The sequence below is a fragment of the Indicator indicator genome, chromosome 29 (genome assembly GCF_027791375.1).
Source record: "Indicator indicator isolate 239-I01 chromosome 29, UM_Iind_1.1, whole genome shotgun sequence".
In the NCBI taxonomy this organism is placed as follows: domain Eukaryota; kingdom Metazoa; phylum Chordata; class Aves; order Piciformes; family Indicatoridae; genus Indicator; species Indicator indicator.
Window position 1 is genome coordinate 8272614 of NC_072038.1, and position 22448 is coordinate 8295061.

General features: G+C 51.1%; 1 protein-coding gene across 1 annotated transcript in view; it reads left to right on the forward strand.

Annotated features, from left to right (window-relative positions):
• SLC39A11 (solute carrier family 39 member 11) overlaps nt 1-22448 on the forward strand; it is a 100347-nt gene that overhangs the window by 68930 nt on the left and 8969 nt on the right. The window contains exon 7 of the mRNA XM_054393895.1: nt 9348-9417. Within this exon, the coding sequence (XP_054249870.1) occupies nt 9348-9417 (70 nt within the window). The remainder of the gene's footprint in view (nt 1-9347; nt 9418-22448) is intronic.

Below are 22448 nucleotides of genomic sequence, written 5' to 3' on the forward strand. Positions count from 1 at the left end.
TTTCCCCAGCTTCCAGGAGCACCCTCTCCCAGGCTCTCACCATAGCTGGGCTCATCCCACTGCACCTTGGCTGCCAACGCCACCTAAGCCTTAAGTTCAAAGGATCAACTTGAAAGCAGCATGGCTGATCCCATCCCATCAAACCTCTCCCTTATCACCCTCTGCCCGGGTCTGCAGGCGCTTGGCAAGCTGAAAGGCTGGGATGAAATTAAGGAGGCTGCAATTTTCAATCCTATTCAGAGCAGCTTAAGCAGCCTGGCAGGGATCACAGCCTTCTGCTGCTGCCTCTCTGGCTCCGTCAGCAGCCAGAAAGCCTTCCTGCAAACACAGGGTGCAGGCTTCGCTGGGCTCCCTGAGCTCCTGCCCTCATCAGCTCCTGTGCTGAGCATGAAATGAGCTTTGCAGCACTGTGGGAAGCTCCTCGTAATCCTCATGAGAAGGCTTGTTCACACAACCAACTGAAAATCAAAGCCCTTTAGATTCCCTGGAAATCCAAATGAGTAAACAGCAAACGCCGCTCACGGGGCCTCGATAAATTGCAGCAGTCGGAAGTGAAGCCCAGTTCTTGTGTTACTGTGTGCCAGAAAGGGCAAGGAGATGCTCTTCATCCACAGACTGTGGAGAGAGAACAATATCCTACAGGAATGTTAGGAAGAAAGTAAAATCCACGCAACAGTTTTGGGCTCCAAGAAGGACATTGAGGTGCTGGAGCAGGTCCAGAGAAGGACAATGAAGTTGGTGAAGGGGCTAGAGCACAAGTCTGGTGAGGAGCAGCTGAGGAAGCTGGGGATGTTCAGCCTGGAGAAAAGGAAGCTCTCTACAACTCACTGAAAGGAGGCTGGAGCCAGCTGGGTCGATCTCTTCTCCCAAGGAACAAGCAATAGGACAAGTGGAAACAGCCTTAAATTGCACCAGGGGAAGTTTAGGCTGGTCATGAGGAGCAATTTCTTCCCCAAAGGATTGCCAAGCCCTGGAACAGGCTGCTCAGGGCAGTGGTGGAGTCCCCATCACTGGAGGGACTGAAAAGCTGTGTAGATGTGGTGCTGAGGGACCTGGTCTAGTCCTGGGGTCATGGTTTGGACTTGATGATCTCTTCCAACCAAAACCATTCTGTGATCCTGACTCACAGATCCCACAGTCTGAGTGAAGGCAAAATCTTGATCTTGGCAGGAGGGCAAAGATGAGAGGACAAGCAGGGTTTGTAAATGACTTCTACCTTAGCAGCACTACCACAGCTCTGCCTGCCAGGGACGTCAGGTTTCTGGGGCAGACAGGGAGAGCACAGCTCAGTGGAGCTTTATGCCTGCAGAGCTTTGAAAACAATGGGAAGAATTCTGGATTCCACAGCAGTAATTGCCTGTCTTTGTGAGCAAAGGAAAGCACCTGCAATACTGACAATACCCTTTGCATGGCCTAAAACAGGCCTGAAGAACACAGGATCATGGGCACCAACACAGATGCTGGGACAGACTCTTACAGGGTTCATCCTCTGATTATCCTCTGGAGCACCTCTGCTATGAGGATAGGCTGAGGGTATTGAGATTGTTCAGCCTGGAGAAGAGAAGACTCTGGGAGGACCTCAGAGCTGCCTCCCAATACCTGAAGAGATCTTACTGGAAGGCTGGAGAGGGACTTCTCATAAGGATGTCTAGTGACAGGACAAGGAGGGAAATGGCTTGAAGCTGAGGAAGAGTAGGTTTAGACTGGATCTTAGGAAGAAGTTCTTCAATGTGAGGGTGGTGAAACTCTGGAACGGGTTGCCTGGAGAGATTGTGGATGCCGTCTGCCTGAAGGCCAGGTTGGATGAGGCCTTGAGCAGCCAAGTCTAGTTGAGAGGCATCCCTGCCCATGGCAGAGAGGTTGGAGTAGATGATCTCAAAAAGCTCCTTCCAACCCAAGCCACTCTATTATTCTATGATTAAACAAAGCAAGTTCATAAATGGTTACCCAAGACCTTCTCCTTGGTCATGCCAGTCATCACAAACACTGGACATGCATCAGTGCTCTGCAGCCACTGAGCCACACTTCACCTCCCAGGCTGGTACCATGCATCCCCCAGCAGCACCTCGAGCCTGGCAGCAGCATTAGCAGAGCTGTGAGTGAGGTTATCTCCCCCTGTGAGGACTACTGAAGCTAATTCTCCAGGATCAGCAAATGAACACAGGAAGGTACTACAGATGCCAGCATGTCATCAATTATTCATCCTGCTCTTTGCAGAACTGTTAAGTTCCTAGTGGGGAGTTAATCTTGCTCTAATGAGGTTTTGGTTTAAGCCTGTCACCACTGTTCAAACTCTGTGGTTTTCCCCCTCCAAGACTGAATTCCAGTTCCCCTTTAGGTAACATCATTTTGCCATTACTGCACAAAAGAAATCACAGAGATTACCAGATTTCAGAGATCTTCATGTTTCTGGGTGTCCACCATTAGAAGAGGAGCAAGCAGGAGGCTAAAGTCATTTTGGAAAGACCTTTTTTTTTTTTTTTCCCCTTTTCTAACTTAACCAAAGCAGAAAGCAGTGGATCTCCCTTTGAGTTGAACCACAAATCCTGTGTGACTGCTCTGGAGGTGACCTTGCTCAGCCATCACTTGCACAGACACATGGCAGCACATCCCACCAGCTCTGGTCCTGGTAAGTCCTCAGAGCTCCATCTGCTCTCACTTGCACAAGACCAGAAGTCCTGGCACAGCAGTGCAAGTGCCCTTCCTCTTGACCTGCTGCTCAAGGCAGGTGACCCAGCCACTCTCTGCATTGCATTTTCTCTTCCACATCCATAACCACAGACTCTTCCAAGCGAGAGCACCTGGATTTCTGGCATGACTTCCCCCTAAGAAGCTGCTTGGCTGGATTCCCACCTCCCTGTGCAGCACAGGACCCTTGGGACACCACCTGCCTCCTGCTTCAGCCCATGTGGCTGCTCCTTGGGGTGCTGACAGCACTCTCCCCACTTCCTAGGACTTCCAGCAAAATGCCTGGAAAAGAGAAGGTTTCAGGGAGACTTTCTGGTGGCCTTTAAATATTTAAAGGGACTTACAGAAAAGCTGGGGACAACTTCTGTGGGCAACCCATTCCTGTGTCTCACCATTCTCCTAGCAAAGAACTTCTTCCTAATGTCCACTCTCACCCTACCCTGCTCTGGTTTAAAACCATTGCCCCTTGTCCTGTCAGCAGATAGCATAACCATGAAGGAGTCATTGTCCTCTAAATGTGCACGTGAAGAGGATCTGGGCAGCAGCAGCAGATTGTGCTGTGGACAGAGCAAACACCCAGGAGTCCCTCCAGCATTACCTTGCCATGAATTGTCATTAAGTGGTGACAGAGTGCTTGACCTGAAGGGAGCCCTTCATCCACAGAGATCACAGCTCCAGCAGGAGCTGTGGCAGAGTCACATTGGCCAGGCAGGATTTCAGCTTGTTCTGTGCCTCCTCTGCTGCCAGCTAACGAGGCCAGATCCCTCCTAATTATTATCCCAACCGAAAGTCCTTTCAGCAGAACACAAAGGCAAAATGTAAATGATTAATTTGCTGTTTATAGCAGAATGTATCATTATTTGTGCTATGAATTATTCACACATTCCCCTCTCCTCCACTGGGATCCTGACAAACAACAGCTTTTGTCTGAGGGGAGTGTGGTGGGCTAGGGAAGTGTCCTGGTCCTTTTCCCTGTGGATTTGCATGCTGCAGCCCATGCAGTGCTTGCATCCCCGCCAGCAAACAGTGACAGGACAGAAAAAAAAAACCCAAACCCAAGGCACCAGTGGGATTAATCTCAGACAAAGCAGTTCTGGGCAATCATTATTCTCAGGATTATTTGCAACCATGGGCAGATGCAAGCAGCTACCAGGCAGAGCTGTGAAGCCTCACGGATCTCATCCAACAGAGTCCAAAGTGCTGGCTGTGATAAAAAAAACAAGAGAAATAAACACATTTTGGTGCTGTCTACAATCACAGAATTGTTTTGATTGGAAAAGATCTCGAAGATCATTGAGTCCAACCATCAACCTGACACTACCATGGCCATCAAACCACGTTCCAGAGTGCCATGTCTATGTATTTTTTGAACACCTCCAGGGACGGTGACTCTGGCACCTCCCTGGGCAGCCTGTTCCAATGCCTGACCACTCTTTCAGCAAAGAAATTTTTCCTAATATCCAACCTAACCTCTCTTGGCACAACTTGAGGCCATTTCCTTTTGTTGAATCACTTGATACTAGGGAGAAGAGACCAACACCTCACTCCAGCCTCCTTGCAGGTAGTTGGAGAGAGCCAGAAGGTCTCCCCTGAGCCTCCTTTTCTCCAGGATAAATCAACCTCAGTTCTCTCACAGCAGCTCCTCACAAGCTTTGTTCTCTAGACCCTTCACCAGCATTGTTGCCCTTCTCTGGACCTGCTCCAGCAACTCAGTGTCCTTCTTGCAGTGACAGGGAGCCAGCAACTCCCATGTGTGAGTGTGGCTGGGCACATGGGGCAGAGAGCTGCCAGCTCCAGCACAGCTGATACCAATGGGAAGTGCCTGCTCAGGTAATCCCACAAATAAAAAAGGTGTGTGGGAGGAAAACCTGATAGAGGCTTGTGAGGAGGCAGCAGTAGGAAAGCACAGCAAAGCCAGGAAGATTAGAAATGGAGAGAAATGACGTTTCTGGGTAGGGAACTGCAGGAAAGCCACCACAGAGCTGCACACATTGGCTCAGCCCCTCTCTCCTGCTCAGGGACAGCTCTATGAACCACTCAGGAGTTCACCCATGAGAGGCTTTACTGATGCACCAATTCAGCAGTGTCTGAGGCCCATGACAGGCATGCACTGAGCTGAGGGAAGGTGAAACATCTCGAAAGCTTCTGACGTGCCCGGACAGCTCAGCTTTGCTGCTTTGATTTCAAAACACAACAACTAATGGTGCTTCCAAGTTTTCCAGGGATTCACAGATAGCTCCCATCAAGGTTATGCAAGAGGTGATGAAAACCAGCAGATGATGACAAGGTCAAGCACAGCCATCACCTGCGAAAGCAAACAGCTCACTGGTGCTTCAACAGCAGCTTGGGCGTGGAGAAAGCCAAACCCTACTGCTGTGTGTGACACTGTGGATTTAAAACCCCATTAAAAGGAGATTTTAAGCCCCAGTAGGCTACCAGATGTCTTACTCTGGGGGATTGCCAGGCAATGCCACAGGAGCTTTGTCTGAAAAAGCCTCCAGACTGGGTGTTCACAGCAGTGAGCCCACCTGTGTGCAACCAGCCAAGCTCAAGGGGTTTGGAGGGGACCAGCGAGCGAACTTGGTAGGATGTGATACAAGGTGACTCTGGGTGACAACAAGTACAGGGGAAAAGCCAGCCCAAGAGAAGCTGAAGGTTTGTGCCCATTAAACAAGGTGGAATTTGTGGAGCACAAGGCAATTTCCATAGTTCCACCTCCTGGTTTACCCAGCGGGAGCCAGACCGTTCATTTTCCCTCCCGTTCCACTTTTCTGCCCCTTTCACCAAAGCACAATGACATGGAGCAAGCTGTCCCTTCAATCCATCAAGCTGTGACATCTGAACAGGAGCTGACGAGGCAGCACATGGCCACTGCTTACCCCAGAGGTACCTGGTCTGAAAGAATTAAAGGAAGTGCCCAACATCCCAAAGCTCCTTCATTGTGGAAATGCTTCTCTGGAAGAAGAAAACTCATTCCAAAATTAATAAAGCTAAAAGCAAGAGACCAACCTGTGCTGGAAAGAGGCTCTCCCTGACCCCACACAACCTGAATCCCTCACAGATATTTAATGTTTCATTCCTCTCACGCAAATGATTTCTCAGGCCGCTGCTCACCAATGTTTAAATGCAGGAGACCTGTGGGCTCTGATGGGGATAAAGAAAGAAAAGGAGCTTCCACATGCATATTTCAGCAGACTTTCATTCCAGCTGGTGAAAATCCTACATGTAATAGGCTTTTGTCACGTTGGTGGCTGTTACTGCTCACAAAACACCGATCGCCAGCTCCCAACGATGCTGCAGAGATAAATGGACATTATCAGTCCTCTGCTGGCTGTCCAGGTGCCTGCCTACAAATTGGTTTTTGAAATATGAGCTGCTGTCAGGAAGGTGACTCTGGTTCCCCCTGCCCACGCTCTTCCCCCCCTTGTAGCAGTGCCAGAGTGATGAGCTGTGACACCCCTGGGCTGCAGAGGAGAAACCTCCCAACCGTGTCCACGTAACACATGGAGTTACATTTACATCAGGCTGTTCTTCCTGCATTGTTTCCTGAGCCACCCTGGGCTTGACATCTTGGCCTCTGTATGCCCAGAAGGAGCAAGGGGAAGTCTGGAGGGACCTGAGCTGGTGGCCACAGAGCAGAAAGCAGCCCCAGGGCCAGAGCCCTTCCTGTGCCCAAAAGTGCCACAGATGGGCACTCACACCATTGAGGACAAGGAAACAGTGATGCATGGCATGCACAGGCTCCCACAGGCTCCCAGGAGAGCCCTGCTGCACCCAAGAAGGATTTTTTTTTTTAGCTTCCACCTTCACAGGACCAGGTTTTTGCTGGTGGCATCTTTCCTTGATCAGAGGAGTGGGACAAAGCTGTCCATGGCTGTTGGGGGCATCACCCACGGCTGGGGCTGCACTCACATCCTTCGCCTGGCTGCCGGCTCCTCACCCAGCTGCCTTCCCCACGCTTTCCAGCTTCTCACACAGATGCTTAATGACTCTGAGCAAGTCCTTTCAAACCATCGAGCTGCTTAATAGATGAAAATGTCAAAATATGTGCTGATGAGGTGACAATTAAGGGGAGGTTTAATGAAAGGTTAAAGCAACCTTTCTTAGAGTGGCTGAGCTCCTCCTGATCCCACATGAGTCATTGTCAAGCCAAATGCTCCAGTGAACATGGAACACCCAGCTCTGTCTTCATGGGCTGCATCCTACCTGACCTTTCTCCTCGCCCCCTGGTTGCTCACAGGGCCATGGCACCACAGCACCACTGCAAACAACAGATGCCCCATCCCTGATACATCCGTGCCTGAAGGCTCCCTCTGGAAATCAGATCAGAGATGTGATGGGCAGCAGCCTCGGAAAGCCACATCCCAGGCTGGTTTTCCTCCCCCAGAGCAGGAAACACTGTGAAAAATTAATGACTGTTCCAGTGTGCTTCTTTACATCCTTCTGGGTCATGAGCACAGGCTGGACCAGTCCCAGGGTCAGCACTCTCCTCTGCTCCCCCTGACCCTCTTGCAGCACTTGAACTCCATCAAACTGCTGCACCACAGATTCACCACACGTGTGGACTCCTTCCCGTACCTGCATCTTCCTTTTCACCACCTTCTCTGAAATTCAAGCTACAGACAAATCTTCTCCTCCTGGTTTTTCTCACTGAAAACAATGCCTTTCAGCAGAAAGCGAAGGTGCTCCAGGAGTGCCCAAGAACAGCTGTTAAGAAGCAATGTAACCAGCAGAAGCGAGAGTGGAAGGAGCTGTGCTGCAGCTTCAGAGGGCAGCACCACACAGACGAGGCACAGATTAATTGGCACAGTTAAATGGCTCCCATCCTCACGCTCTGGCGAGCCCCAGTGGGTACCAAACACTTATTAAAGTCAACAATTGTGAAATAGTCTCAATTTCAATAGACTACCACAAAAAAACCCTCATCATTCAACATGAATGTTACCAACCTCTAATGGATCCCTGAGAATATTCATGGAAATAATCACTTGGCTTTCTAATGGAGATGCAATATCACACTCATTGCTCCAGCCTTGCTCTCCGGAGGCTGAGTGCATGGGAGCACCTGTCCCAGGAGTATGAATTCAATCAGTTCTTGCTAATGACAAAGTAAGCAGCCTGGAAATCAGCCCCTCCCAAGGAACAGCAATCTGGCAGCACAGTCTGCAACCCCTGCGCTGCTGCAGCCATCCGCAGCCATCCTCTCTCCGTGCTCTCTCCTTTGCAGCAACAAGAGATTGCATCCTAATTCCACCAGCTCCACCACAGCAAATACCAGCTCTGCTTTCAGTCTGAAGGGCAAGCTCTGCCTGAGTCTTGCTGCCTTGGTTTAAGGTTTAAAAACCTGGACTCAACCACTGCCACGTGGCAGCAAGACGCTGCAGGGAGCTCCCCTGGGAGATGTCAAACCAACCCATGGCTTAGGTACAAACATCAGTGTGAAGCTCCCTCCTCACCAGTGGGAAGATATCCTTTTGTTTTGGACGCATCTCCACTAGCTGACATCCAAGAAGCACATCACAGGATCAGAACCACAGAATATCTCAAGTTGGAAGGGGTCCCTAAAGATCATCAAGTCTAGAAGTAAACCAAATGACTAAGAGCATCATCCAGACAGACACTCCTTGCACTCTGACAGGCTTGATGCTGTGATCACTTCCCTGGGGAGTCTGTTCCAGTGGCTGACCAACCTCTTGGTGAAGAATCTTTTGTTAATATGCAGTCTGAACTTCCCCTGATGCAGCTTTTCTGCAGGGCTGCTCTCCAGCCCTTCATCCACCAACCTGAATTGATGCTGGGGGCTGCTCTGACCCAGGTGCAGGACTTTGCACTTGGCCTTGTTGAACCTCATGAGGTTCACCTGGGCTCACTTCTCCAGGTGCCTCTGGGTAGATCCTGTCCCTCAGATGCTTTATCTGGACCATTCAGCTTGGTCACTAGGGTGGGTAGGCAGGATTTGTCCTTGGTGATCTCCAAAGGAGCTGCACAGAGGAGGCAGTGGTGGCTTGCAGGTCTTCTACTGCTGTTGTTTTTCTGGGGAGGCTCCTCAGGTAGTTTTATTTGGAGTTTATGGGATTAACTGTAACCAAACTGGAGGGATTAACTGGAGTCTAAAATAACCTGGAAGGTGGGAATTTGGAGTTTGAGTTTTCTTCTGCTTTGGAGGCTGTCTGTACAAGTGTTGCACTGGTGCTGTGGGGCACAGGGAGACCAGAAACTGGGGAGGTGGCATTGCTGGGCTCCTGGTCTCATCTGTCCTTGCAGAGGTGACTTTCTGCAGAGAGGTTTGTTGAGCCTGAACCATTTTGAACAGACTTTGGTGTTTTACACTGCTCAGCCCTTTGTTGAAACAGCATTTTGGTGGGGGAGGGTCCTGATATTTTCCTCTCCAGTGTCCTCACACATACGGAAATCTCTCCTTCTCTGTGCTGGCTTCATAAGAAGCTGCTGGTTTGGGTTCATGGTGGGGAAGTACCTGGGCAGTGTGGCAGGCTCTGGTATTGATCTCAGATTAAATGAATTTAGATTTTAGATTAAATGAGAAGGGTAATGACTTGACCTGGAGTTCTGCTTTCTTCCTCTATTGAAGTGCAGAAGGAGGGATGGGCCCAGGGCTGTTGTAGGCTTTGGTCTTACTGTTTTTTTCTTTCCCATTTCAGAGGGTCTGGCAGTGGGAGTTGGATTTGGGGCTATTGGAAAATCCACATCTGCAACCTTCCAAAGTGCCAGGTAAGCCAGCACACTGCTTCTGCTCTGTGTGTGTCAGGTTTTGTGTGTGCCTTTGCTTCTTGGAGGTTGTCTGTCTGTCTGTCCCACATTGCTACTGAGCTGGGGTGGCTGGAGATGCATTGGCTGAAGCTTGTCTGGAGGTACAAGTGTGAGCAGAAGGAGCTGAAGAATTTCCTAGTGCTGCTGCATTTTCCTAGTGGTTTGGCTTGTCAGCTGTGGCACAGAAATACTGAGATTTTCCACAAAAGCAGCATCCCTGTGGGTAGGGGCAGCTGCTGGAGCTGTTGGAGAGTGTTTGGTGGCTTTGATTTCCATCTCTCTCAAGGAGAGCCACTGGACTCTGGAACTGGTGGCAATAAAGGCTCTCAGTTCTCCTGGTGTCTCTGCCTGCCTGCCTCTGCCTCCTGCCCACCCATTCCTGGCATTCCCTGCCCACCTCCTCCAGCCTCACCAGCAGCTCCACTTGACAGGCTGCTTTTGGCAGTGCCAGCCTTGCCCCTGTGCTACCAGGCAAACCCTTTTGTGCTTCTCCCCAGGACTGGTGTGAAAACAGGGAGTTTGTTCAGCTCCTCCAAACTCTTCAAGTGGGGGGGGTTGGGGCTTTGGGTGCATTTTCACTCCAAGCAGAAGCAACACCTGGGTGTACAGGGTGGGTGATGGCAGGGAGAGCCCTGCTGCTTTCCCACTGCCAGTCTCCCCCAGGCAGAGCTGAAATTGGCCTGACAGGGCTACAGAAATGGGAAAAAAGGAAGAAGTCTGGTGCAAAGCAGGAGCTGGAGGAGCTCTGGAAGAGCTGCTGGCACCTCTCTGTGGCTGGCTGGCAAATGGCACCCTCCTGCCGAGCCTCCTTGATGTGCTGATCCTCAGCACTTGTCTTTTTCTGGTTGAATTTGACACTCGAGGCTCATGGCACAACGTGGGCCCTTTGCCCTTTGTTTCCCAGGCCCATGCTGTAGTTTCTGTGGTTTGGGGACACACAATGTGGTCAGGCTGTGAGTAACCTGCCCAGCCCTTGTGGCTCATGGATGAGCCTGCTGTGGAGGACAAAGGATGAGGGGTTGAAACTAAAGGAAGGAGATTCAGACCAGAGAGAAGGAAGAAATTTTTTACAATGAGGGTGGTGAGACACTGACCCAGGTTGCCCAGGGAGGTGGTAGATGTCCCATCCCTGGCACCATTCCAGATCAGATTGTTTGGGTCTCTGAGCATCCTGCTGTAGCTGCAGATGTCCCTGCTCACTGCAGGGGGGTTGGACTATGTGACTTTTCAAGGTCCCTTCCCACCTGAACCATTCTGTGATTCTATGGCTATGTCTCAGCCACTCTGTTCCTGCCAGATGATCTAGGGGACCCCAGGGCTGGTTGTGGAGCTTTCCAAGTTGTCCAGCCCCTTCTCTGCCTGAGCACAAACTGCACTTAGACTCCACAAGGACATGAAAAAACCCTTTTGTACCCTGTTACATCCCTGGCTGATGGGGGACCCATCCTGACAGCATGAGCCAAGCACCTGGATTGCACCAGATACCCTCCAGATCTGTGCTGAGCCAAGCAGGATGCACCCTCTCTAGACACCACGTTTTTCTAACCTTTTGAAATAAAAACCTCTTCACAAAGTCTGCAGAGGCTCTAGAGATGCTTGAACAAAAGGACTTTTTTTTTTTCTTCCTATCAGCTGCTCAGTAGAAGCTAAGAAGCCAGAAGCAGCTGGTTCTTTCTCTGTGTTTACAACAGCATTAATCATGTTAGATGAAAGGTGGAGCCTGCACCATGAAAATACCAATGCAAATGTAGTCAGCTGTGAAAGGAGACAAAACAACTTCATTGCCATCCATCTGTCTGTCACTGTCATCTGTGGGCAGCCCCCAAAAATCACTCAGTGTAGTTGCTTCCCCGTGAAGCCATTTGGAAATCTCCAAGAGTAAAGTTTTAGGTGGCTGATTTGTGCTGGGCAGGCTTAAAAATAGCAGTGGAATGCTGTGAGAAATAGAGCCAAGTCTTGACACATCCAAAGGGCAAATTGCTTCTTGGCCAACCTCAGCTCTTAGGGGGCATGACAGTTGTGACCTCCTCGTGTCCATTATGATGCAAGAGTGTTTTAATCCAACATCAGCAGGACTTGATTTACCTCCTCCTTTCTGCTCCTGCTTCCCCCAGGGTGTGACTAACCACCTCAACACTGAGCTGAGCTGGAGCAAGCAGCTTCTTGGGGTACTTACTTAGAGTCACAGAATTGTCAGGGTTGGAAGGGACTTCAAAGATCATCTAGTTCCAGCCCCCCTGCCATGGACAGAGACACCTCACACTAGATCAGGTTGCTCACAGCCACATCCAGCCTGGCTGCAAAAACCTCCAGGGATGAGGCTTCCACCATCTCCCTGAGTGGAGCAAAAGTATTTGTGAACCCTCTGACTCTTAAGCAAAAGATGCCAGCACCTGGGGATGTTGGTAGATGTTGGTTGATGTTTCCAAGGTTGGCTGTGATTTGCCCACGCTAACCAGAGGACCCTCCTGGCTGACTTGTGCTTGGAGAATAAATCACAGAATAGTAGGGGTTGGAAGGGGTCTCTGGAGGTCATCCAGTGCAACACCCCACCCCCACCCCCCTTGCTAAATCAGGTTTGCACAGGAACATATTCAGGCAAGTGTTGAATATCTCCAGAGGAGGAGACCCCACAAACTGTCTGGGCAGCCTGGTCCAGTGCTCCAGCACCCCCAGAGGCTTTTCTCATGGTCTAATGGAACTTCCTGTGTTCTAGTTAGTGCCCATTGCTGCTTGTCCTGTTGCTAGGCATCACTGAGAAGAGTTTGACCCCATTGCCTTGACACCTGTCCTTTAGATATTTCTAAGCTTTGAAAAGATCCCCTCTGAGCCATCTCTTTTCTTGCTCTTCTGGCCTAGTTCACTGTGCAAAGCTCTCAGGGTGAGCTCCTGTGCACTGCAGCAGCTCAAGAGTGGGTGCTGCAGGGTCCCTGCCTGCCTCAGCTGGATGCAGTCCCTTTGTTTTGATTTTTTTTTTTTCATGAGGCACAGCAATGCTCCCCAGCTTTGTTTGGTTAACACCTTGTTCCTGATGCCTTGCAGAAGTCCCACGAGGCTTTTCCCCCTGCACTGGGGATTGAAAGGCTTCTTGAGGAGCTGTGGGGCTCCTGCCCCAGCTGTGCACTTGAGGCTTTGCTGGTGCAGAGCTCAGCAAGGTCTCCAGCCTGGTGAGAGACTATTTTGGGGTTTTAAAGCATGTTGGAGCCAGATGTGCTGCAGAGTCAGGGCTGGCAGGGAGCTGTGACAGCACCAGCACGGGTGGTGTTAGCAGAGCAGTGCAGGCACAGCATGAGCCAGGGGGATGCTGCAGGGTTTGGTTCCAATCCCCAAGCCCCCTGATTAGGAAGCAGGGTTTGCTTCTCACCTTCTGCAGCACCCAGTGTTTCGTATGTGTGCCATCACCTGTGCCACTCCTGTGGAATAAGCAATAACACAAAAGGAAATGGCCTTAAGTTGGACCAGGGGAGGCTGAGGTTGAACATTGGGAAGAATTTCTTCCCCAGAGGGGTTGTCAAGCCCTGGAATAGGCTGCCCAGGGTAATGGTGGGGTCCCCATCCTTGGAGGGGTTTCAAAGCTGTGTAGATGTGGTGCTGAGGGCCATGGTTTAGTGGTGCCCTGGCAGTGCTGGGTTAACGTTTGGACTCGATCTTAGAAGTCTCTTCCAACTTCAAATATTTGATGATTCTGTGTCTCTCTGGACTCGGGTAGGGTCTTGCCTCACATCTCGCTGCTTGCAGGATCCACCAGCCCTCTGAGCTGCTCCATCCAGCTCGGTGCTGGCTGCCAGGCTCCTGCCCGTGCTCGTCTGTGTTTCTTTGCTGCCCCCGGGTGTGCAGGCTCCGTTCCTGCGATCTCGCTCCTCTGACGGGGCCAGGGCTCTCCCCTGCATCACAGCCCCCTCAACCTGAGGGTTTTTCCTCTGGGGCTTGCGGCATGGAACCCACTTCATCTGGCCTCTCCGGGGGTGTGGGTGAATTGCAGTCCTGTGCCCTTGCAGGTGGGGTCTCAGCAGTGGGACTGGAGCTTTGCTGTTGTGGGCAGGTGGGTATCGATGTTCTTTTGACTGGACACCACATGCAAGCCTTTCTTGGAAGGGTGACATAGGTTTTTATAGCAGTTTAAATGGGGTTTAGGGTGACCTAATGTCTGCTTTTGGGGTGTTTCCCATGGGGAGCTTAGCATCTTTTTGTCCTTGGGCAGGAGCAGGCTGTTGTAGAGCATCCTTCCCTCCTTGCTGCAGGAATGTCTGCCTGCCTGCCTGGCTCCTTGCAAGGATGAAGCCATCAGAAAAACATCAGAACTGGAAATAGTAGCTCAGGATAAAGCTGCTGCAGTGACAGAAAAGGAGTAAAGCCCCAGTGCCCAGAGTGGAGAAGTGATGCCCATGCAGAGGAGCAGTGCCATGGGTGGGGTGTGCAGTGAGTCCCCACCAGATGTGTGCAGGGAAGCATGAGCTGCTCCTGGCTGCCTTCCAGGCAGGAAGGTAAAAAGAAGGGCAGCCATGTCTTAAAAAAGCTCTTTTACCTCCCCCTTCTTTGCAGGCTGTAGCATAGGGGAAAGAAACCCTCTCCACCTTGTGTGGCTGATTTAACAGGAACCAGATGGGGCTGGAGCTGCTGAGATCAAGAGAGGCTGAATGTGCACTTCCCTTGGCTGCTCTGGGGGTGCAGAGTGGGCAGGGGGTGCAGGCAGGGCTGTGCAACCCTGGTGCACTTTGTTGGTGGCTTCCTCAGGACTGGGTGCAGGAAGAAAAGGGCCAGGGCAGGTCTCTGCTGCTGGCCACACTCTGCACATCTCCACTCCCCATGCAGGGAGAGTGTGTGTTGGGGTGGGCTCCCTCTCTCCCAGCCCCTGCTGTATTTAGAGGGCAAAAGCACTCCCCAGCACACCCTGGGGTGACCCTGAGCCCCTCTTCCAGTGAGGCATATGCCTGCAATGCTGGACAGCTGTGATAAGGAGCCCAGGGCTGGCAGGGAGGAGATCCCCCATGCCCACTCTGCCATCCCTTCCCCTGGGACCTGCCTTGCTGCTGCAGTGTTGGCACGTAGGACCCTGCAGCGTCTTCCCGTGTGCCCACGCAGCATGAGCTGATGGCTTGGCTGGAAACACGAGAGCAGATGGTGAGGTGAGGGCCCTGGGGACCTCTTTTCTTCTCTCCACACCCATCAGAGGCTCTTCTTTTGAGAATCAGCACGAAGGGCCAGTTACCCTCTTCCCTGTTGTGCACAGAATCATCCCTTGGTATGATGATTGGGATTGGAGAGAGCCCACGGGAGCAAAGGGAAGGGAGCAAGGACAAGGGAGCCTGGTTCTGCTTCTTGCCCCTTACAAATCCTCCGTGTGCTGTTTGCTTTCTGAGAACAGGAGGCAGCTTGTACTCATGCTGCAGACAAGCACACAAAAGCCAAATCCATTTTTTTACAGATTGTTGCCTCTTCCTGCAAATTCTTTTTCTGTCAGAGAGAAATCCACCATGAAATTAATTTCCTCCGTCAGGATTGCAGAAACTCCTGAATGTACCTGTGTTATGCTGCAGAGGGAACAGAGAACTACCAGAAAAACTCATGCTGGCAATTCTGATTTTTAGCAGGAGAAAGGTCTGGGAATGTCTTTAGGATGTGGACCCTGAGGAGGTTGCTCAATCCCCAAGAATGATGATTGGAAAGCAGGATGGCAGCAGTGGAGGGAGCCCAGGGGGAGCAGTGAAAGCAGGACCATCTCTGTGACCAGTGTCATCAGTGCAGTGAGCAGTGCCTGGACTCAGATGGCTTCATTGGCTGCTTAATTTGGGGAGGAAAAAGGGAATCTGTCTCACTATTAACTTCGAACGGTCTGGATTTTCTCTGCCAGTCCCTCTCTGGCTGCTCTGCTCCTCTGTAAGGAATCACAGTGCCATGTTCCCAGCTGCTGGGACAGTCACGGGCTGGCAGCACAGGCAGGAGGTGATTCACCAGCTAGAGTCCATGGATTTCCCTTGACTGTGCTGCTTTCCAGCTGGGATGTGAAACCTGTGCACTCAGCATGCTGTTCCAGTGGGAATAACCCCCATGTGCCAGTCCCCCCTTCAGTGTTGAGTGCCCAGGGGCTGACCCCCACCCCAGTCTCTGTATGGCATCTGTGTGGGTGTAACCTCCCAGTGCTTCATTTTGCAGCCTCAGTGTTCTTTTAGTGCCATTTGTCTGTCTAATTTTTAAAACTTGATTAATCAAGTTTGGTTTTAAGGCTGGACAATCCAGCCTGTAACTCCTGGGAGATGCTGGAAACCCTGGTGGTTTCTGCAGGGCAAGAGCTATCCCTATCCCCATTCCCACTCCTGGTTGCTGCTCCTCTCCCAGCTGACACTAGGTGGTAACATCCATGTTCCCACCAGCCTGTTCCTGGCAGATTGGGAGCTGATTTCTGGTCTTGTCCTGCAGCTAACAGGGCTCCCAAATGTAGCTTTTTTTTTTTCCTGGCAAAGCACCTGCAGAGCTGCTCCTTCAGGTGTGAGAGGAGGTTGAAATGAGTGGAACAGATAAGGAGCTAAATGCAGCAAATTACTTTGAGCAGAGGAAAGGACTAAAGGTGTGAAACATCAAAGTGAGATGTTCTGGGTGGTGTGGGCAGTGGCTCCTCTTAGGATCTCACCAATGCAAATCGTTTAGAGAAGATAAAAATGGTGTGGGCAAAGTTTTGGCAAACCTGTGCCTTAGGCTGAAGGTGAGTACATTTAGGGGTGGGGGCTGAGGGGCTGTCTCTTGCTGCTTCTGGTTTAAAGCAGAGGGAGCTGGGGGCTCTGTCGATGATGGCAGCTTCCCCTGCATGGCTGGGGAGCAATTCTTGGGGTTCATGTGGATCCCCTTCAGCAGCTATCACAGTCAGAAGGGGAGCTGGCAGCAGAGGGAACCCTTCAGCACTTGGGTGGGGAGCAGAGGGGTCTCCCTGCCCTGGGTGTCACCTCCTCAGCACCCTCTTTTCCTGGGCACAGCTGGGTGAGTTGGATCTGGATGAGTTGGACCTGCACCCAGTGAGCCTTTCTCACCTAAACCCCAAGCTCCTTGGGCAGGTTTCCTTCTCCCTGCAGCAGCACCCAAATCCCACCAAAGAGTTTGTTGCATCCTCTTCTGCAGGTCATGTTCTGTGTGTGGGTTGAGCTTTGCTTACTGTGGATGCAAGGAATGGGGGGAACTGCCTGGTTTTGTGGGGGCAGTGCTTAATTTGGCCTTCCCCTGCCCCAGCACAGCTCAACTTGCAAAGTACTTTCGGTGCTGCTGGACCATGGCAGCAGAGCTCCCACCAGCATCCCACCTGCCCCAGCTATCTCCTGAATGAAAGCTCCTATTTAGGGCAGCTGGAGAGCGGGTGTGAGTGTGGAAGGGATGTAAACAGATATATTTCCCTCCCCTCCCCCCTCGATGATGATGGTGATGTTTCCTCCACCACAGCACAATGGTTCCCATTCATCGGCCCTTTTGCTGGGAATGTTGGCCTTGTTTTGATCTGTTGTGCCCACAGATTGTTTCCTGTCCAGCTTTGGTTAAAACAGACAGAAAAGAGGCTTCGAGTTGACAGGCAGACTTTGAGTGTGGCTTGGAAAATATTATTTCATGGGACAGCCTGTGCCTCCCACGCTGTGTCTCTCAGGCTGCAGAGAAAAAAAAAAAAAAGAAAAAAGAGGGGGAAAAAAAGGGAAAGGGGGTGTTGATTAATGTAGGGAGATTGAAACCAGGCAAAAATTTTATACTGTGTTTTCTCTGAATGAATGGAGATCATTGTGGTCTGAGAGACAGCAGAAGACACACTGAGGTTTTTCTCTCCTTCGCACACACGCAACCTCCTTCGCCTGCTCGTGACTGGAGCCACAGTGCAGCTAATGAAGAGCTTGCTGGGGTAGGAGCAAAATGTGGGGTTGAATCCCAACCTTTTTATCAGATCGAGGTTGTGCACAGAAACACCTCATGGAAAGAAAAAAAAAACCAAAACCAAACCACCTCTTGATGGTAGGTGAGGTGGGGCTGGATGGGGATTTCCACCTTTCCCGGGGATCTCAGACAAGTGCTGCTCCTGCCCTGGGTGCAGAACAAAGCCCCTGGTTACAAAACAAAACTGTTGGAAGATGCTTGTTAAGCACCTTTTAATTAGCCCCTCCTGAAGGTAGATGTTTATTAAGTGAGAGTCAATGAGTGGGGTATGTTTCTTGAGGGCTTTTCCTTGTGAATGGTGGGCATGGTGTGAACCTAACATTTTCACCGTGGCTGATGCTCTGGAGAAGAAAGAAGAGGGTGTGGAAGGGCTTGGTGAGCCACAAACCAAGGCTGTGCTTCCTCAGTTGCTGTCTTTCTGATTGGGACAGCAATGGTTGAAGAGGTAGAGAGGAGGCTCCTGTTTGAAGCTTTAGGAGATGCTTCAGGGCTGCTTCACTGTGCTTGGTTTGCAGTAGGTGAGATCTCACCAAGCAGCCCCTGGTGTGAGCCTGAATGGGGCATGGCTGTGGCCAGCAGAGCACTGTAGCCTCCTTCCCCTCTCCTTCTCCTCAATACACAGACTTGCACCACCAGCAGACAGAAGCCAGGCTGATCGTGGTGTCTTGGCTTCCTCCTCTATCCAAGAAAAATCATTTCCGTGTGGATAATGAAATCCACTGAACACCACAGTGTGTCCAGCTTCTCCTGGAGCTGCTCCAGAGCTATTGACAGCTCACATCACCTCCCAGGGCCAGGTCTGTGGGATGGGCAGAAAAAGTGTGGTGGGAAAGCTGTGTGGCCTGTGGTGTTTTTTACTGAGCTGCCTTCAGTGCTGCCAGATGTTTTCCTCACCAGGAAAACATTTCTTCTCCTACAGTGCTGGGACAGTCTATCATCCTGCAGATGGTCCTGCTTCTCATTTTGGTGTGATGCAAGGAGGTAAATCCGGGGACTTGCAGTGTTTTGCTGCTCAGTCCCTGATGTGGAGAGGTGTGGACAGGGAGCAGAGATCTTGTTTTCCAATCTTTGGATCAGGGGCAGAGTGGAAAGATTTCTCTGAGCCTCAAAAATGTGGTGTCTTGGTTTGGTCACAGAGATCTGGGTTGCTGGAGACTGGGCGTGGGGTGAATTTAAATTTGGGAGGAGACTTCCCTGATGCATCCCAGGTCTTTGGACTCCAGCAAGGACTGTCACCTGCCTGCAGTGCCACAGGTTCCTTGGGTGATGGATGGGTGGTGGGAAGGCACTTAACCCCTAACATCCTGTGATCCTGTGTGTCCTACCATCAAGCAGAATCATACAATCACAGAATGGTCCAGGCTGGAAGGGACCTCCAAAGGTCATCCAGTCTGACCTCCCCACAGTCAGCAGGGACATCCCCAACTACATCAGGTTGCCCAGGGCCTTGTCGAGCCTCACCTTGAATATCTCCAGGGAAGGATCTCAACCATCTCCCTGGACAACCTGTTCCAGTGTTCCAGACAAGCCCCCCTGGCAAAGGGAACCCATTTGGATCAGCAGCTGCCACCAGGCGAGGCTCCAGCTGAGAGGGTAGCTCTTTGGTGGTTCTTGGCAGCAAACCATGTCTTGAATGGTTTACCTTGGCCTGACAATGCTGGTCCTGCCTCCTGCCAAGCTGGGGAGGTTGGGAGGGGGCTGTTCCCCCTATCTCTGTGCACCAGTGTTGGGGGGATGCTTTTTGGAGGATGCTTTTCTTTTTTTGCTTTTTGAACCTTGCAGAGGGGTGCTTGGGTGCCTGGGGAGGGTTGTCCATTGCAGGGCTGCTCAGGGGCAGCTGCTCTTTCCGAGGCAGCCAGCTGCTGGAAGTTACTCTTGGCTGATGGTGCTGCTGGGGAGCACATGGAGATGCTGAAGAGGGAATTGTGGAGTGGAGCTGTGCACCAGCTGCTGGGTCTCGTAGAGGTGCTGGGCAGGGAGGTAGGGAACATCTTCCAAAAGCAGCCAACCTGCAGGAGATGGAGGGCTGCTAGAGAAAATGGGGGCTTTGTGCTGACCTGACATTCAGAAACCAAAATTCAAGGCAGTCCAAGTCGGTGCCTCAGCAGGGAAAACCTGCCTGAAGTGGTGCAGCCTGTGGTAGGGCCAGGCTGAGCAGAATCCCTTGGGATCCGTGGCTTCTGTCTGTGTGTTGGAGGCTCCTTCCCCACATAGGTGCTGGCAGGTTTGGTGGCCACTCTCCTTCTTCTTCACTTGTGTGTCCCTTGGCTGTGAGGGGTGGGTTGAAAGCCTGTAGCAACACAGCCTCCACTGGGCCCCAGCTCCTGGGGCTGGATGGGTGTTGCAACCTATATTCATTGCCCCAGGCTGGAAGAGGAGAAGACCTCCCAAGTCAGCAGGGAGGTCTCCAAAGCCTGGCTGGGAGTTGGGCTCCTGGCTGCAATTCCCTTGCTGGCTGATGGTGTTTACATCACTATTTGTATAAATATTCTCCCTTCCTCTTCTCTCTCTTTTTTTTCCTTGTCCCTTACTCATGTGTCTAGACCAAGGAGGGTTTTTGGTTTGATTTGTAATACTTAGAGAGACAGCTGGCCTGCCAAACAACATCTGGCTCTGTGGAAAGTCTGTGTAACTGTTGCTTTCTTCTTTCTGTGGTGGTCACTGCATCTGCAGATACAACCTGAAGGACAGGGGATATGTGGAGCTCTTTGGTTTCTTATGTCTCAGAGAGAGCTTCATAGGGAGCTGCCTAGACCTTTCCCTGGGTGTGCTGTTGGCCAGCTGGAGTGGCTTTTGACCAAGCTATGGCTGGGTGCTGCAATGGCCAGGCAGCCTGTGGTGGCCCTGCAAGAGGAGAAAGCTTCAGCTCTGCATTTGTGAGAACCCCAGAGCTGTGGCTCAATGGGTTGCAATACTTGTTCAGGGGCACAGCTCACCCTGAACTCCATGTTGGAGGTGAGGCACTCGTGGTTTTCAGTGCATCCCTGTTAGGTGTCTGCATCATCTTCTGGTGTTATGCAGGAGAGCAGCTGAGCATGGGAGGACCACAACGGGGTCCCATTCCATGGTGGTCTGGTCTGTGTGGGAGGTCCAGAGGATGGCTAGCAATGCAGACATTGCAGAGAATGGGCTAGGAGGTGAGCTGGGGCTGATGGTGTCAGTGTGGGTAAGCATCTGCCTTTGGACATGGTCCCTGCTCTCTCCCAAGCCCCAAAAGCCAAAGCCTGGCTGTCCAGGACCTTAGCACTAAGGTCTCTCCTGCCTAGCTTTGATCTGCAAAGTGCACCCATTCAGTTCCTGTTCACCTCCAACTAAAAGAAAGAGGGCAAAGAAATAAAAGCAGAGAAAGCAAAAGCCATTATCCCTATTTATCTTATCCAGATAATGCCCAACAAAGCTCACTTTCAGCACCAGGTTCATCTTTGCATCCCCAGTGGCCCGTTCCTCTCTTTAGCAGCTTGGTTTAAAAATAAACCCTCTGAGGAGGGGAAATGATTTGAATGAAGACATTGTGACTGTACAGGGTGTGATAATGGGGCCTTTTATAGCTACAGCTGTTAGTAAATTGTTTAGTTCCAGGTTTTGGGGCTGCATAAAGGAGCTGCTCTGCTGCTTTCACGCTCTCCTCCGGCGTGGTTTAACAGCCAGGCTGCAGGAGAGAGGGAAGAGGAGAAACCACTTCAGTGCTTTTCGTTTTGCTCTTGGCTAATGATCCTCCTTTAGGATGCAAACGTGGATGGGTGGAATCTTTGTGAGCCCTTCCATGCACCCCTGCCCTGGCAAGCAGCTCTGCTTGTGTGGCCAGTTAGCTGCCCAGGCTGGGATGGGAACCAGTGGGATGCTGAGCTCCGTCACCATGCTGCTGCAGGCACCTGGGAGAGGAGTGAATTATGTACATGTATTTATCTAGACCTATAGCTGGGCTTTGGCTCCCTTCAAGTTCTGTTCACCCCACAGCAGTGCTGTTATTACCTACACTCATCCTTCTTCCCTTGCCTTGCTCAAGGCTTCTTTTTCTGGCAGCAGTGAGGGCTGTGTGTTGGTTGCTGCCTGAATCTGGAGGAGAAAGAAAAAAAAAAAACCAACCTAAAAAATACCCCTGAAACCATTCACCACCAGCCCACCTCAGCCTGTTACTCACACTGAGATTTCTGTGGCAAGTAAAATCATTTTTCTGTGTGAAATGTCTTTACAATTTGAAGATTCCTCCAGAAAGGAGAGGGCTGGGGGGGGTGTGGGTGTGTGGGGGGAGTTCCATGAAGCTATCACCATTGCCTGGCACCTATTATTGGGAATTTTTATAGGAGAGGCTGTAAGCCCAGTGCTGCTTTGAGACCACCCAGCTTCTGCCTGTGCTTAATTGTTTAAAAAAATATTTTAATAACCTTTAGAAGGTTTCTGTATCTCCCTCCAGCTCTAGCCCTGCCTGAGATGAATGCAACCACATCATTAAAATCCTGCTTTATTTATGGGTGTGTGCTTATATGAATATGTAAACATTTAAATTAGCTGCAGCCTGATGCTGTTTAAAATAGAATTAATGAGGTCTCATGTGAAGGTCTTCTTAAGGTGACTAAAAATAGATGCTTCTGACTTGCAGGGTCTTAACTGAAGCCTCCTGGTGATGGCTGGTGTGGGAAGGGGCTGGTTGCAGCTCCTCAGTGGCTCCCAGGGAAGGATGTTCTTGGTCTCTGATTGACAGTGGGGACATTTCTGTCCAAGCCATCACCTTTGGGAGTCAGCTCTGATGAGGTGTGAGCTCTCACCATCCCTGCAACTCCTCTCTTCATGGTCATTGCCATTCTGCTTGTATGGGTTTGGTGGGAATTACAGAGTGGCTGCAGGGCTCAGGGAGGCCCCTAATGATGCTGAGCTCTTCTCCAAAGATGCTTCTGAAAAGGAAAAGAAGCTGTGAACAGTGGGGGGGTCCTGCAACTCTGCATGCTGCTTTTTAATCCTGCCTGTCCTTAAAGGAAAGTGAGGCAGAGGGGAACCCATTGCAGGGGCTGAGCCTCTGCCAGGGCTCACCCACCCATCTGCAGCCAGAGCATTGTCCCACCTTGGACCAGGTCCCCACCTCCCTGCCTGGC